The sequence below is a fragment of the Thermobia domestica genome, chromosome 6, assembly GCF_964235325.1.
Source record: "Thermobia domestica chromosome 6, izTheDome1.hap1.1, whole genome shotgun sequence".
In the NCBI taxonomy this organism is placed as follows: Eukaryota; Metazoa; Arthropoda; class Insecta; order Zygentoma; family Lepismatidae; genus Thermobia; species Thermobia domestica.
The window spans coordinates 100,506,190-100,521,387 of NC_137459.1; the positions used below are offsets into that span (position 1 = coordinate 100,506,190).

Consider the following 15,198-nt stretch of genomic DNA (forward strand, 5'->3'; position numbering starts at 1 on the left):
CAGAAGGAAGCAGTCACGATATAAAAGCAGATCATAATAACATCAATGTTTCCGAGTGAAAAGTAAGTTATCATATAGGCCTACTGTCAATTCAAACGAATTGCGACTCTTTGTTGAGCGGAAAGTACGTTGTGTTTTACTTTAGTTTATTTACTTTTTTTTGTAATTAGAGGGTCAAGGAGGATTAACAATTCGAGTTATAAGCTTCGTTTCCTATCATCTTCAAATCTGTACTGGATACTTTGTCAGCATTCCTACACAGATTTTTCACGGTCTTGACGGTTTCCTTACGGTTCAGTGTGATTACCGCAAATGAAAAGCTCAAATTCTCTCAAACCATCGAAACTATATTTGGCATTGACATGCAACCCTATTTTTCTTAACAATTTTGTTAAGTTCGTGCTAATACATTGATGCATAAATCATAGGTTCTCATTCCTGAAGTAACTGAAGTGTAAATCGGGTTGGTTTATTTCTTCCACTATGTATTTTGATTTATGTAATTAATTCTAGTGCATTCAAGATACTACTGTAGCTATAGGATTTGTTCATAGTGGTAGCAGTTTCCTCGGACATTTATTCGTTCATCTATTAGAATACTAAAATGGGCATAATAATATGATTTTTTTTTAAAAAAAACATCATTTGCATGCACTTATCTAAATCATTTCATTTGTAATATATATCAGGGTCTGTGGTGATACTAGGATCAATCAATTTGGTTAAAAGACGATTTAAAAAAATGAATAAATAAAATTAAAAAAAGAAAATGTTTAACGTTTGATGGAAATGATGAAGGATATTCTTTGTTTGCTCATTACTGTCATCTTCCATTAACAGCATTACATTACATGTTTTTACGCAGAAAGTATAGCACAGAATGCAAACTATTGTCAAAACATCACACATTAATGTTCATCATTACTGCATTAATCATTTAAAACTGCTACATCTTACGGTCTTAAAATTGTTAATCTTACATTTGGTAGGTATGTGAACTCGTTTTCATATCCATAATCAGTGTTTGTGTTATTAGCCCATGAGTGTAAACAATCCAGCACAGTAGAATTTTCACATAAACTAATATGTTATTTTTATTACTGAAAAATGATATCATACTGATTTGATTTTCAAACATCACTTATATTTTCTGACACCACACATTCCTTCACTGATTAAACCACGATTTAAGGTTTTTTTGTTTGAATTGCTTTCTATTATTTGTATATTTATGCCTCTATTTCCTGAGTTTAGTGCACTTGGGGAACGAGAAATCCCTTGCATTGGCTTATTATTCCTAGAAGCACTCTTCCTCCCTACAGGCGTACCTGTTCAAGGGAAGTGCCGGTTTTCAAGGAAACGGGGATTCCCCCGTGTACGTTCGTAATGGACTCTACAGCAAGTTTGGTGGCCCTTCAGAGCTTAATGGAGAATTCCAACTTCAAGGTCGCTCTTTCTACAGGGATTCACGTCGACTCTCAGACCATGAAACGGACAGGGTAGGCCCGCATGTCATTTCCACCCCCACCCACCCTAAACTGACTGTTTCGTACGTAGCTAGTTGCTGTTGTTAAACCGAGTAAATTTGAAGAACCTTTAATTGTTGTCCTTATATCGTCATGCCTGTGTATGTGTGTATGAATGTATAAATGTAATTATTATTTATATTTCATGTTTACATTAATCCAATCTTGTTTTCAGGTACTCTAGAAAATCACATGATTTGAAAATAATTATTTCTTAAATGAAATTGATTTAAATATGATTATCTGACTGTGTAGTCAGAAAAAAAATGTACGATTGTAAGCTTTCGCTCCAGTGATTTTAACATAAATGTAAAATAATTTACCCATTCAAAATTCATTTTCAAGTAGTTATCCAAAAAATAGAGCTGTGAATAGTCCTTATGCGAACATCTATCTTATCTATTAGCGTGCTTCACGAAAAATAAGAATATATTTAATAACTTCCTTTATGAACTTTACGTTAATAAATCAATACTGTGTAACATCATTACTATTTCGATTAACGCCATAGTAACGCTTAGACCGCATAAAACAAGTTTTGTTCATCTCTCTCGTGAAATGAACTCTCCAAATTAGAGATGAAAAGAAACACTAAAATTATTTATGACAAATTTCTTGAGAATAATTTTATTAACATTACACTTATCCAGGTCTATTGTCATTGGGAAAATATTAATTTGTTTGGTTGGAATTTGGACATTGTATAGAAATTGAATTTGAACAGGTCTCTAATTTTCTTTGCTTTCATATACTGGAATTTTTGAATTGGTTTGTTCAAACTTACGATATATTTCCCTAGGTTCACTTGACAAACCATGTCTTGAGATAAGCAAGTCAAGAATTCTTACAGAGAATCAAAGATGAAACCATGTGCAAGACGTTTGTTCTAGTTAGTGTAGATAATCACTAGAATTTCATATTACAATATCTAGCTTCTGTTACCTATTTAATATTTTTTTTAAAGTTTTTCAAGTCAATGAAGTCATCAAGCAAATTGTCGCATTCAATTAATTGCTAATGTTGATATGCTACAAATATATTTATAATACATAATGGAGGAATGCTTTCCTAATGTTACGAAGGAACAAACCAGATAATATAGAAGAAAAATACTCAAACAGAAGAGCATAATCTTAGCAATGACTTTTAATAATAAACTATTAAATGCAAAGAATAAAGAGTTACAGATATGCCAATTGTTCCCTTAAATCAAAACACACGAAGCCAAGACTAATTTGTTTGTTCTTAAAAATTTAATCACTGATACGTGTAGCATGTTGGTAAGCACTTTGTTCGCTATATTTATTATCTAGTGATCTCCAGACGGTATATTGCTTATCTCTATTTTTGTATTATAAAGAAAACTATAACAGGTGTTCATAGTTGTTACTGGTAGATTTAAGTGAACTTCACATATTTATTGTTCTTTTTATCATTAAACTATGAACTACGAGTTTAATGAATACTAACAAGACAACTTAATTTGCACAGTCTTTGAATGATACAAATACAGCAATACACATAACATAAAGTGCGGTTACTTCACGAGAATTGTTCCCGTAGATTTGCTCAACTATAACAGGTCTTCATATTTAGAGATTTTACAAACGTTTATCAAAAAATAATTTTGATGAAGCACGTGCATTATTCTTACTGTGTTTTACAGACCTAGTGTTAAATTCTGAAGCCGGCTACAATGCTTTATGTTCTCTAACTTGTAATAGATCAGAGGATACTACGCAACGCTTCAAACTGATGTCACAACATTATGCAAATTCTGAAACAAAAAGAATGCAAATATTTAGTGCTCTGTGGACAGTCAAATAATGATGAGAGAACATAAAATATCATATTCTGAATACTTATAAACGTTTAAGAATTCTTATGAAAATTAAAGATTCAATGAACTCAGCACATTCATTGAATAAATTATGTACTTTAAAATTAAGTCTCATTTTTCTCTCTCTATTTAAGGTAAATCTTGTCTCGTTTGTCAATTACCTTGTTTCGTTTATCATCATATCATATATTTAAGTAAAATAGAAGGTTGGTTGCAAACATATAGAGATTGGGTTTGTTTGAGAGAGGGCTGGGTCGTAAAGATGACGTATATGTTGGCTTAATTTCATGATTGCAATGTGTATGCTGTGTGATGATTAGTTTGTGTTAACTGGAGACAGCTGCTGCGAAAAACAACTGATGTTTAGAGAGGTTTGCTATTTAAACTAATTACTATGGTTATCGGTTCAGACTCCTAGATTTAGCATGAAAACGTCAGATGTCTGACTTGCCATAGATTTTCGAGAAGTGGCGACAACAGATGCAAAACTGCAAGCGAGGTTGGAATACTTCCTTAGCATCGGCTGCGGAAATTATTCGACAACCATTAACTATGATTCGCTTCTCTCGTTGAAAGCTTGGACAGTTCCTAGGTCAAGCAGAATAATCATCCTTATACTTAAAACAATAGGGCTTAGTGTCTTTTCAAGGCTCCGCACAATCTGCACAAATACCGCAGTCCCATTTCATGCCGTGTACTAAAACACTAAAGAAAACTAGGTACGTATGGTCCAACCTTTAGACGATAATATCCGACTTTTGCGAATATCAGGAGCATGGGCAGACTAGCAGTAATAATTAGTGACTGTGTTGAAAGCAGTTTGCTTTCGAGCTATTTTAATCTTATCCTTTCCTCACTTATGTCCAGGAGATCCTAATTTAAAATTACACTCCGACTAACATTCAAGAGACTATGATGTTCTACTGAAACGAGAAGTAATACAATACTCTCTAATTTCAGTAGCATCTCTGCTTGTTTCTCTTTTACCATTTCCACTAATATAATATTATTTCGCAGCTTTTGGGTGTCCTTAACGCATCCAGCTATGTAGTAATACATTTTATAACAAAAGGGAACAAGCCCTTACCACTACAATACCATTTGAAAAATTGGCATTCTTCCTTCCAATTATAAGATAATGTACTAAATGAATCATCATACTTGTCTTTACCTCATCCGCTGCAGCAGATTGAGTTTCCATCCCACTCACTTTAGATTTTGGGTTTCTACGAGTGGTTGATCTCGAACCCAAAATTAAAGGTTGTGTAACGATATAATTGAGTTTATTTAAAACAAATTAAAAATGAACATTATGTGTGGTCTCCGCAACGCCGCACCAGAGTGTACATAAAGAGAACTTACACTACTCCTCTACCCATTCCGTACTCACGACCTCACAATACAATCAATGTAGAGTGGACAGGGTAAAGTGAATGAAAAATACAACAAAACACTATACCCTGGGAAAACACATGACTCCTAAAAATGAAAAGGACAAACGAAACATGAGAGAGAATCCTAAAATGACAAAAAGGCAGTAGCTACGTGCACGGTAATCGTTTACTCATTTCCTAGCCGGTAAGGATTAATGACGTTACTGTGAATGTCTCAGTAACTGATGATAGCGTGTCCTACTTGAAATTGTAGGAAACAGGAAAATTGTGATTTTCTAATTTAGTGTGAAAATTAAATTTGAGAGGCCACTAAAATTTAACAGTTTCTGTGTTTTACGTGATTTCATACCTAAAGAGGTAAAACCAAACTTTATACAACTAAGAGTGGTCGAATCTCGAACAATTGATTAGAATTAGGAGTTGGATTTCTGATCTTTCGTCATCTATGACCATGTTAGACCCTCACGTATTAAAGATGATCATCGGAGTTTACACTGCCTGCTGGATTGGGGAAAAGGAAAGGAATTGAGAAAGAACGAAGTGGCCCGGACCATTATGTTAGGTACTATCTCGGCATTTTCCTGGTGCGGATGAAGGAAACCAAGAAAAACCTCATCAGGATGGCTAGCCTGAAAAAGCTTTTACACTTTTTCGACAGCATGTCCTCACCGTGAATCCAATCCGGGACCGCTCGCATTAAAGGTGAGAGTTATAGACTATAGTGCACGTGGCCACTCTCGGACAATTGAATGTGCTCGTGATGAGGTTTAACGAGAGAATTTAAAGAAGAATTGAAATTATTCGAAATTAAATACAAATATATCCATAGTACAAATTATTAATAGTTAATTTGCATATGATACTTGACATACTACCGATATTAATTACTCTTTCATTACACACTGTTGAAGTAGTTAAAGTGGCTATACTCATGAAAAATGAATGAAATAACCATCCCATTAATGCACCCTGTAGACTAAGAGGGCGTATGATTAAAGTAAGGGAATCAGCTATTACAACAAAAAAGGTATGCAGATTTACAATGGGATCTATATCTAGATTGATTCCATATATGTTGTATTTTCCTCTAAATCTACATCTAGTTCTTTCAATAACTGTTTTATGGGTGGTGCTCCATTCCTCTCTGCAGGTTTACTTTAGGATAGCTTAATCGGTATCGCTATAAGCAGAGTGCCTTTTCGATAAAATTCTACTCAAAAATCCTAATAAAAACACGCAAACACCTATCCACCTTCACAAGTATGCAACCTACCAATTGCGTATAGACTTTCAATATGCTTGCAACAATTTGCAAGAGCGACAAGTATAGAAAGCACCACTAACCAGTGGTAGGTGGTTACTAGAAATACAATTTCTATTTAAATCTGGTTCAGGGTGTTAGCGCTGAAAAGCATCTTTCTCTTTCATAGTCAATTTCAGCTAGCTCTAACTTTCGCTTAAATTTATTTTGGAAATTGTAGATGAAGATTGTTAGCTTTATAATTATTGAAAATTCCACTATTTACACAATATAATCTCCAGGCAGTTTAAGCGTGCTAAATTTACATTTTGCACAATCCTATGTTTGCACATTATGAGTTGGTATACTTGAAATCACTTTCACATACCACACATAATGATTTCAGTATGGAAGATTCCGTGTCTAACGCCTCCCATTTCCCTTCGTTACCTGTAGATATGCACCGCATAGATAAAATTCCAATATTTTTTTGCAGACTCAGAAAGAAAATACTTTACTAATTTTTATTTCAAGTACTTACTCTTTACAAGTACATCTCAAATTGATAGTGATACGTTCCCTGACGTTTACCCCAAAGTGGGGAGCGGAAAAGCTCGATCCTCACAATGTGATAGTTTGGACTTAACTCCTCCTAATTCTGATGCTCACAAAAGTGAAGGTTGTTATAATGCTTTTTACTGGTATTAAAGAGTGTTCCTTTTTGTTTTCTCGTAACCAGATGAACAATAAGAACACAACACGAAAATACAAAGCAATGACAATGTTGAATGCTCATATTACTCGTTTGCATGAAGCTTAATGGAACAGTTTTCGTCCTTGTTAAGACACAAATACACATCACATTTTTATATACTTTGTTCGGAATAGTAACATATAGCCCTAAAATCTATCATCTTGGAGCTTTAATTTTGTCCACTATAGGACATTGATTATACCTGTGAAATCTCTTGTTTCTTGACGGCAGTGCTTTAGGTCTTCTAATCTTAACTATTTTTGGTTTCTCTTCGGCATTTTCTGGCCATTCAAAGTGATCAGGCGAGTGCTTTCAAGGTGGTCCATCGAGGAGGTACTCTGAAATAGAGAAATAAAATTCCAGGAGATCCAGCTGATTTTGTTTCTTGACACTTAGTAGCTTGCAGTCTTACGGTACTCGAACCAGAGTTACTATTGTCAAGTCAAAAAATTAAAAATCACTTTAAGAGCCCACTCCTTGGTTCTAACCCATGTCCGATAATATTGCAGCATTTGATCATTTTATTCCTAACAGCAGGACGACGAACACTAACATATTCCTTATTTTGATTGCGCCATCTTCGGACATCTTCAGTGGGGTTGGAGTCATTACTAGCCGAAACAATCACAATGGATTTGTTGCCCTTCCACTGTAGCAGAGTTATTTTGTTATCGTCTCGTGTGAACTCTTCGAATTCTCCTCACTTCATGTCTTTCTCGTTAGGAAGTTTTATATTTCTACAATCTGAATTATCCTTGGAAATGATTATAAATTGAAGTGTTCCAGTTCGATTTATCTGCCTGCCGCTTAACCATTCTAGAAGAGAAATCGATGTTAAACATACTTGGAAATAAACAAAACGTTTTACATGCAACGTCCTGACCAGTCTTAAGATCACTGCTGGATCATGGCCTAGACTGGTATTTGGATAAGGAGTACTGGACCCCTAATGAATTCCGAAGTCTAATACTATTCGGGTATCGTTGTTCAGCCTTAGCACTCACTTTTGTGCGGGTTACTAATAATTGTCCAAATAGAGCATTAAATTTTTAAACAAAGTTCATAACATTCACTGAATAACATCTTGCAACATTTAATGTAACAACGCATACAATAAGAACACGAAATAGAATGACAATCGTAATGTTTACAAATGTTTTCAAAATTATTTATTGAATAGTCTCTAGCTAGCAATATCCTTCAACGAAAAGAATTCAGTATGGCAAATACTTGTGAATAAATTAGATTGGTGCGCACCAATTTTCGTTGTTTAAATCCTTACAATAGTTCGAGCTCGGACCGAAGCCTTCTTAAGCAGCATATGTGTAATTCAAGTATTGTGGATATACCTTCATAAAATTGAGTGTCTGGTCTGAAAGGGATATATTTTTATTAACTACATGGTGCTCAATCAAATTATTATTACATGTCGCACTTTACGGGAGAACAGAGCTCGATTACAGGAAGAACTCACGTTAAACTATAGGACCACGTCTGACATGGCTTCGATGCTAAGCAGGACACTAAACTTTAATCCGAACCAATCCTGTAAATTTTACAAATTGTGGAAACCTATTGTAAATCGTTACAAAAGATATTTGTTCATCATAAGAATTTGAAGCCATCAGATAATACACCTTTACATCACGTTTCTTGGTCCAATTAATGTATTCTACAATATTATTTTCTTGGCACCTGCCCACCAGCTGTGATATTTGCTAGCAGCGAGGCTATGTAGGATGATACCTGGAGTTTAAGGTGGGATCTGAAGTTAGAGCAACCTAAAATTTGTAAAGACAATTTACTTTATGCGCATACCCACATTATTTCGCGCCTGGTCTCTATGATTCTCTTCAGCATTATCGCGCACATACACTAGATACGTCCTTCCCTAAACCAGAACAAACAGGAATATTGTTGGTAATGATTACCTGGCACAGTTTAGTATGCATTTCTCGTATTTGTCTTTCTTATGGCATATTGTTGCAAGCGTACTATGAATATATATAGGAATTTGTAGGTTTCATACTTGTATATGTGTATAGCCCTATGTCTTTTCTTGGGGTGCTTGCGTTGAATTTTACCTAAAATATGCGGCATTTATGGCCATATGGCTATGCCCTCCTAAAGTGAGCCTACAACGAGGTGTGCAACACCACCTATATAGGATGATTATAGAAAGAATTAGAAGTAAATTTATTGGGGAAGAAAGGATAAATGGAATGAATTTAGACATGGAGCCCTAGTTTAAATCTGTACAGCATTTTGTTCGTAGTAGTTGATTCCCTTACTTTAATCATCCGTTCTCTTAACCTACGGGGTGCATTCATGGAACGGAAATTTATTTCGTTTCTCACAAGTATAATCACTTAAATTACGTCAGCAGTGTGTAATAAAGAAGTAATTCACATCGGTAAGTATCTATAATTTCATTTCTAACTTAACCAATAATAATCTAGTTTCTACTGTAGATACATCTATATCTTTTCGTAGAAATTTGCGAGCACATTCATTCCTTCGAGATTCGGTCACTCTTAGTTCTACAAAGTATTTTTTCTTTTCTTTTCTTTTCGGATATGAAATCATGTAAAACATCGAAATCGTGCAATTTATGTGGCCTCTCCATTTTGATTTCCGCATCAAAATCAGAAAATTGCCTTTTCCTAATCACTGTAAGTTGAAGCATTTGTCGATCATGCTGTCATCGCTTACTACGCCACGCCGTAACACTTACCGGCTACGGATTGCGTAAGTGGTAAACGTGTACGTAGCTACTGCTTAAGAAATACACAGTCCTCGCTAATTAAAACGAACAACTATTTTAGAAAAACAAAGAAGCACATTTTTTTAGAAGTAGTTTTATATTTTTCAAGTTTTTTATTATTTTAATTTATTTGTACGCAATATAAACAAAACACTGGACTCTCACACCATCAGATCAAGATGACTGCACGTCCATATTGTTTGGAATCAGGAGCTTGCTGATCATTCATTTTCCAGACTACCATTAACTGTTCACAAGTCCGTTTTGAGAGAGCAGGCACAAAGTTTGAGGTGTTCGCGGCTAAGAAGACTGGCACAAAACACAGAGATGAAATAATTATTAACCCCCGTATAAATGAAACTGCCATTTAATCTCCACCCTGTTCTGCAAGATGAAGGTCATCTGAAAGCAATCAATTATTATTGTTATATTGTTCACGAATACAATAAATTTATCAAATAATGAGTACTTGCAGAAAGCGTTATCTCTTTAGTGTGAATTTCAATATATACTGAAGTACTATCAAATATTTTACAATATTTACTTCAGATTCTCACCATGAACACATGACTTTATCTTAATGTCTCTGTTTTAGTACCGTTAAGAGCCAGAAATCGAGTATAACAAACGAATGCCGAATGAATGTAAACTCGAGTTTACAACCGAGTTTCTATTTCTATTTCTAACTTGACGGACTCGTGAGATAATCCATTTTTGGCAGAAATGTTGAACTCCCTCTACCCCGTAGAATATGCTCTTTAATTAAACTAACATTAAATTAATGTTTGGCAAAGCGAACCATTTTGAAAAGAGAAGCACAACATTTCTCCTTAAGTTAGAATATAATAATAATAATAATAATAATAATAATAATAATAATAATAATAATAATAATAATAATAATAATAATAATAATAATAATAATAATAATAATAAAGAAAATGGAAAATGAAGTTAAAACAATATCGACAGGATGAGGATAGGAATTATACTTCTTGACTTTCGACATCTATGGCCATGTTAGCCCGTCATGTATAAGGGATGACGTCCTTCGATGATCACATTGCGTTGGGAATTGAGGAGGAAAGAATGGCAAAGAAACGAAGCGACCTGGGACCACTATGTTAGATACCATCCTGGCATTTTCGTGGTATGAATGAGGAAAACCCAGAAGAAACCTCACTCAAGATGGCTGGCGTGAAAGACTTTTTACAGTTTTTCCACTGAGTCCTTACAGGGAATCCAACCCAAGACCACTGGCACCAAAGCTGAGGGCGTTATCGACTACGACATGCGAGCCCACCAATGGCAATTGGAAAAGAGAACAGAATCGACTATATTAATTAGAGAGAAGACAGTAGCAAAAACAAGTAGTTTCTAGATAGCACTATCACTGCAGATTTGATATCAGAATCGAAGAAAACATTAAGAGAGAGAAAAAAATAGTTTGCTCGTCATTTGAGAAATAGGAATAAGATTCACCAAATGTTCCGCGCAGGGTGCTACACTTCACGATGCAGCAGATGAAAATTATGGCAGAGCTATTTAAAGCTACTGTTCAAGTGAAGGTATGGAGAAGAATAGATAACATATGCTGGATGGAACGAAAATCCATTGAAGAAGTAATACCAATAGCCAAGGAGAGACAAATAATATTGGAGATTATTAGAAAGAAAAAAGGAACTAGCCAAAACGATATTTCCGTAGAAATTGAAGCATTCACCTGGAATAGCGCTGTATAACATATTTCAGTGAAACGGAGGAAAACTGAAATAAGCTCCCATATACAACAATGTTTCACTCAAAGTTTGCTAGTATACTACAACCATATTTAAAGGAATAGAGAAACGCTTGTTTTAGAATATATTAGTCATGTTCTTTAGAGCATGATTCCACCGGTGGCTAAGAAAAGCACAAAATGTGCTATAGAGCGTTATTCTGGGTTATTCTCCAATTGCCTTGATACAAAATGCATTTGAAACGAGAAGATGAGATGGAAGAATAAGATTTCAATTAATTGACAACGTTGAAGAGAGTAACCCTTGCGTCAAAATGAAGAAATCAGTAGAGGAAACTTTTAACTTTGAGGAAAAAGACTTCGTTGGCTTTCGAAGATGAGGACTGGACTGCCTTGCAAAAGGTGTCATAGTTTTTCAAATCTCTGGTAGAACTTATTCCTGGCTTTATAAAGGGAAGTTTGATACCACTTAATTTAAGAAACACTCAAACTGGCTCATAATGCCTCAAAGTTATGTCCGACCGAAACCAAAATCGAGATCTCACCCTCAAAAGCACAAGTAAATTTCCGTATCTAAAACATAAAATTAATATGAATTTTAGAATTTTTTATAAACATATTCAATTTCTTTGTTGGAAAAGTTAATTTTGCTCGCTCATTTAATAGTGTTACTCCCTGTACATCGATACAGAATAAGGCATTTATCAATTTTATCATATATACTATGTTAGTATACAATTCCCTAAAGTCTTTCTTCATTAAAATTCTCCATTAAACATTGCTAAGGACAGTGCTTTTGGTGACAAAGGTCAACTTTATGTCTATAATTCTATCACATTGCTCTTCTAAACTAATATTTCTCTCTTGTTCAGAACGTTTGAATAACTTCGAATAACCTGTTCAGAACGTTCAAATTTAATCCTATATCAATATTGAAAACAACAGACAACATACATTTCTGAAATATATATATATATATATATATATATATATATATATATATATATATATATATATATATATATATATATATATATATATATATTAGGGTGGTTCAGCATAGAATGGTAAAGAAAAAAATATCTCTGATCTAAACGCATAGTTGCCAATTTTGATCCATGTGGTATAAATATACTGAATGAAAAATTTCATCGCAGTAAAAAAGTAGTATTTAGAGGTCACTCAAAGCCTTTAATTATGCTCCATACCTGTTATTTGAAATATTGAACGTATTCGCATTTAAGCGGTGATGGACCTTTTCGTTGTTTTGTGCAATGCTTGTGAATTTCATCCAAAAACAACATTTAAAGTGGCCAGGATTTCGTAATATGGGGAGAAGGGATCCGTGACATGAAATAACCCCGTTACAACAATATGCATTTTTAACTGACACTCCCCGTTTCCTCCACACAAAGCTGCTCATAAGAAAGAGTAACCAAACGCTTGCTGTAGCTTTTTATTTTTAACGCTGATTCTTCTATTTCTCGTTTCTTTTTATTAATCCTTCCTTAGTTTTTCCATTTTTTTGGTTTCGAAGGGGGTCCATACCCCCCTTGGCTACGTGCCTAAAATGGCGTTTCTAGTGTAGGCATAAATATAAGACATATAAGTCCACGACTGGAAGAGAAACGGAGTCATATTTATGATTGGTATCGTCCAAAATACGGATAAATTTCACCTAATTAATTATGCACCTCCCACAATTTTGAAGAACATACTAGAGGTCCAAATATTCCACTGTTTCAACGTCTCCAAGAGTTTTGACCAAACCTTAAGCATTATAATTTTAAGGCACTGAAAGACGAACGCCTTTCCATGCCATATGTACGAACGCTGAAAAATGTTATGTTTCTACAAAATTGTCTTGTACATAAGGAAGATAATTACTATGTTCCCCATGATGACTATAAAGAAATGATAGATACTTGGTGAATTTCCAAAGGAGTACAGTTTCAAGTCACCAGGTGCTTACCATATGGCTCGTTGGATGAGAAAGGTAATATGCTGCTTCAAGATATAAATTTTCCGCGAAATGTTTAAGCTTACAGTCAAAGAGGAAAAAAGTCTGCGGGAAGTGTGTTTATTTGCAAGTGTTACATACGTGAAAGCATGGATTTCGTGTCCCAAGACATGTGATGCCCCCGTCAACGACTTACTTCTGTTCAAGCAGATCAAACAATACGCCATAACCAATAAATCTGTGTCTGAATCTGCAATGAACAAGTTTCAAACTCACTTGTGGTATCTTGAAGCAGAATTAGTTCCACTCTCACTGGTTTCTGAGAAGTTGCCTATCGAGGACAAGCGGACTATTATAAATCGTCTTAAGGTTTGTGAAGAAACTTGGAGTTCAAGAGGCATAAAACTCACAGACTGCCACGGCTTAGAAACAAAGAATCTTTATGATTTGATTAATTCAGCCTCTCTTTGCGCCTTACGTTCTCTTCGAGTTGACATCAATTTCATGTTCCAATGTAATACCGAGCACTGGAGTAACTCAGGACAAATTCCAAAAGGACAAACAAATCGTCGAGTCACTTAAGGTTGTCAACGATGCTGTTGAACGTTCAGTAGCCCTTATGTCCAATTTCAATGAGTCAATCACAAGTAAAGAAAGTGAAATGCAGAACCTAATTCAAGTTGTTGAGGACCACAGAAAGCGTGTTTCAGACGCTCGGAAGAGCACTTTGAAAACTTACCAACTTCGTTAATAACCTTATTTTTTCTGTTTAAAATGATCAGCAACTGCATATTTAGAGGTATCTAACTTATTTTGAAATCAATAAATGGTAATTTTGGTAATAGATATTTGCAAGTTTAGTAATAATAATAAATAATTCATTTTGTAGGGCAAAAAGTGCAATTTACTTTATAAGGATTGATTTTTTAAACCTCCAATATGTCTCGTATACGACCTAATTGTTTGCATCCTATGGCACAACTTCGTGTCGCTTGAGCGACCCCTAAATATTATCCAATTGAGTTGATTTTTTGCAGTGAAATATACAGTACTTGTAGGAAAGGAACAGTATTAGCAACTATGAGGAATTAAATTAGCAAAAAAAAAAAATAAATAAATAAATAAATAAATAAATAAAAATAAAATAAAATAAAATAAAAAAATAAAAATTGGGGGACCACCCTATATATATATATATATATATATATATATATATATATATATATATATATATATATGTATGTATATGTATATAATTAATTTCCTGACTTTGGATATCTTTTATAAGGAATAACATTACAATTATATTTTGCTTCAATAGAAATATTAGCTGACGTGAGATTTTTACTAACATTTATGTAGTTAATCATACATGTATACTATAAAAGTCATTGTTAGCATTTCGACTTCCTAGAAAATAAAATAAATAAGATATTAACAAAACACTACAGTTTTAGAAATTGATTCAGAAAGGCAGCACAGTCGGTATATATATACAGGGTGTTTTAAAACAACACCGACAACGTTTGGAAAATGAAATGAAATCTTTTTTTAGTTTTACGTCCCACGTTTATGCCGGTTAGGCTAAAGAGACGGTGATTATGAGAGATGAGTGAAATGGTGGAGTGAAGAAAGTGGGAGGAAACGGGAGAACCCCGAGAAAACCCACGAGCACATTGTTTGTCCACCACAAAATTCACTTGGCGGGCCTGGGATCGAACCCGGGACCCCAAGCACCAGAGGTGAACGCTCTACCACTGAGACACCGCGCCCCCAACCGGCAACGTTTGGGACGTGATTCCTGACAACAAGGTAAGACAAAATGTATAGACCAACCTGGGTGCACAAATTCTTCCTTTCTGAGTTATAGGTTGCCAAAAACATGAAAAAATGAACTTTAAAGGTAAATAGCTCCGAAACTATGGGACCTACCGTAGTCGGGTCAAGACTTCACTTGGGAACTAGTATGTGGCCTATTCAAA

At 34.6% G+C, this 15,198-nt stretch overlaps 1 protein-coding gene across 11 annotated transcripts in view; it reads left to right on the forward strand.

The window, feature by feature from the left end:
- The window catches only part of LOC145688130 (uncharacterized), a 669,087-nt gene that overhangs the window by 228,793 nt on the left and 425,096 nt on the right, over positions 1–15,198 (forward strand). For 9 of the 11 annotated variants that reach the window (XM_081761906.1, XM_081761908.1, XM_081761907.1 and 6 more), the window contains exon 6: positions 1,323–1,499. The exons of the other annotated variants lie outside the window; for them this stretch is intronic. In XM_081761906.1, coding sequence (XP_081618032.1) covers positions 1,323–1,499 — 177 coding nt within the window. The remainder of the gene's footprint in view (positions 1–1,322; positions 1,500–15,198) is intronic. 11 annotated transcript variants of the gene reach the window in all.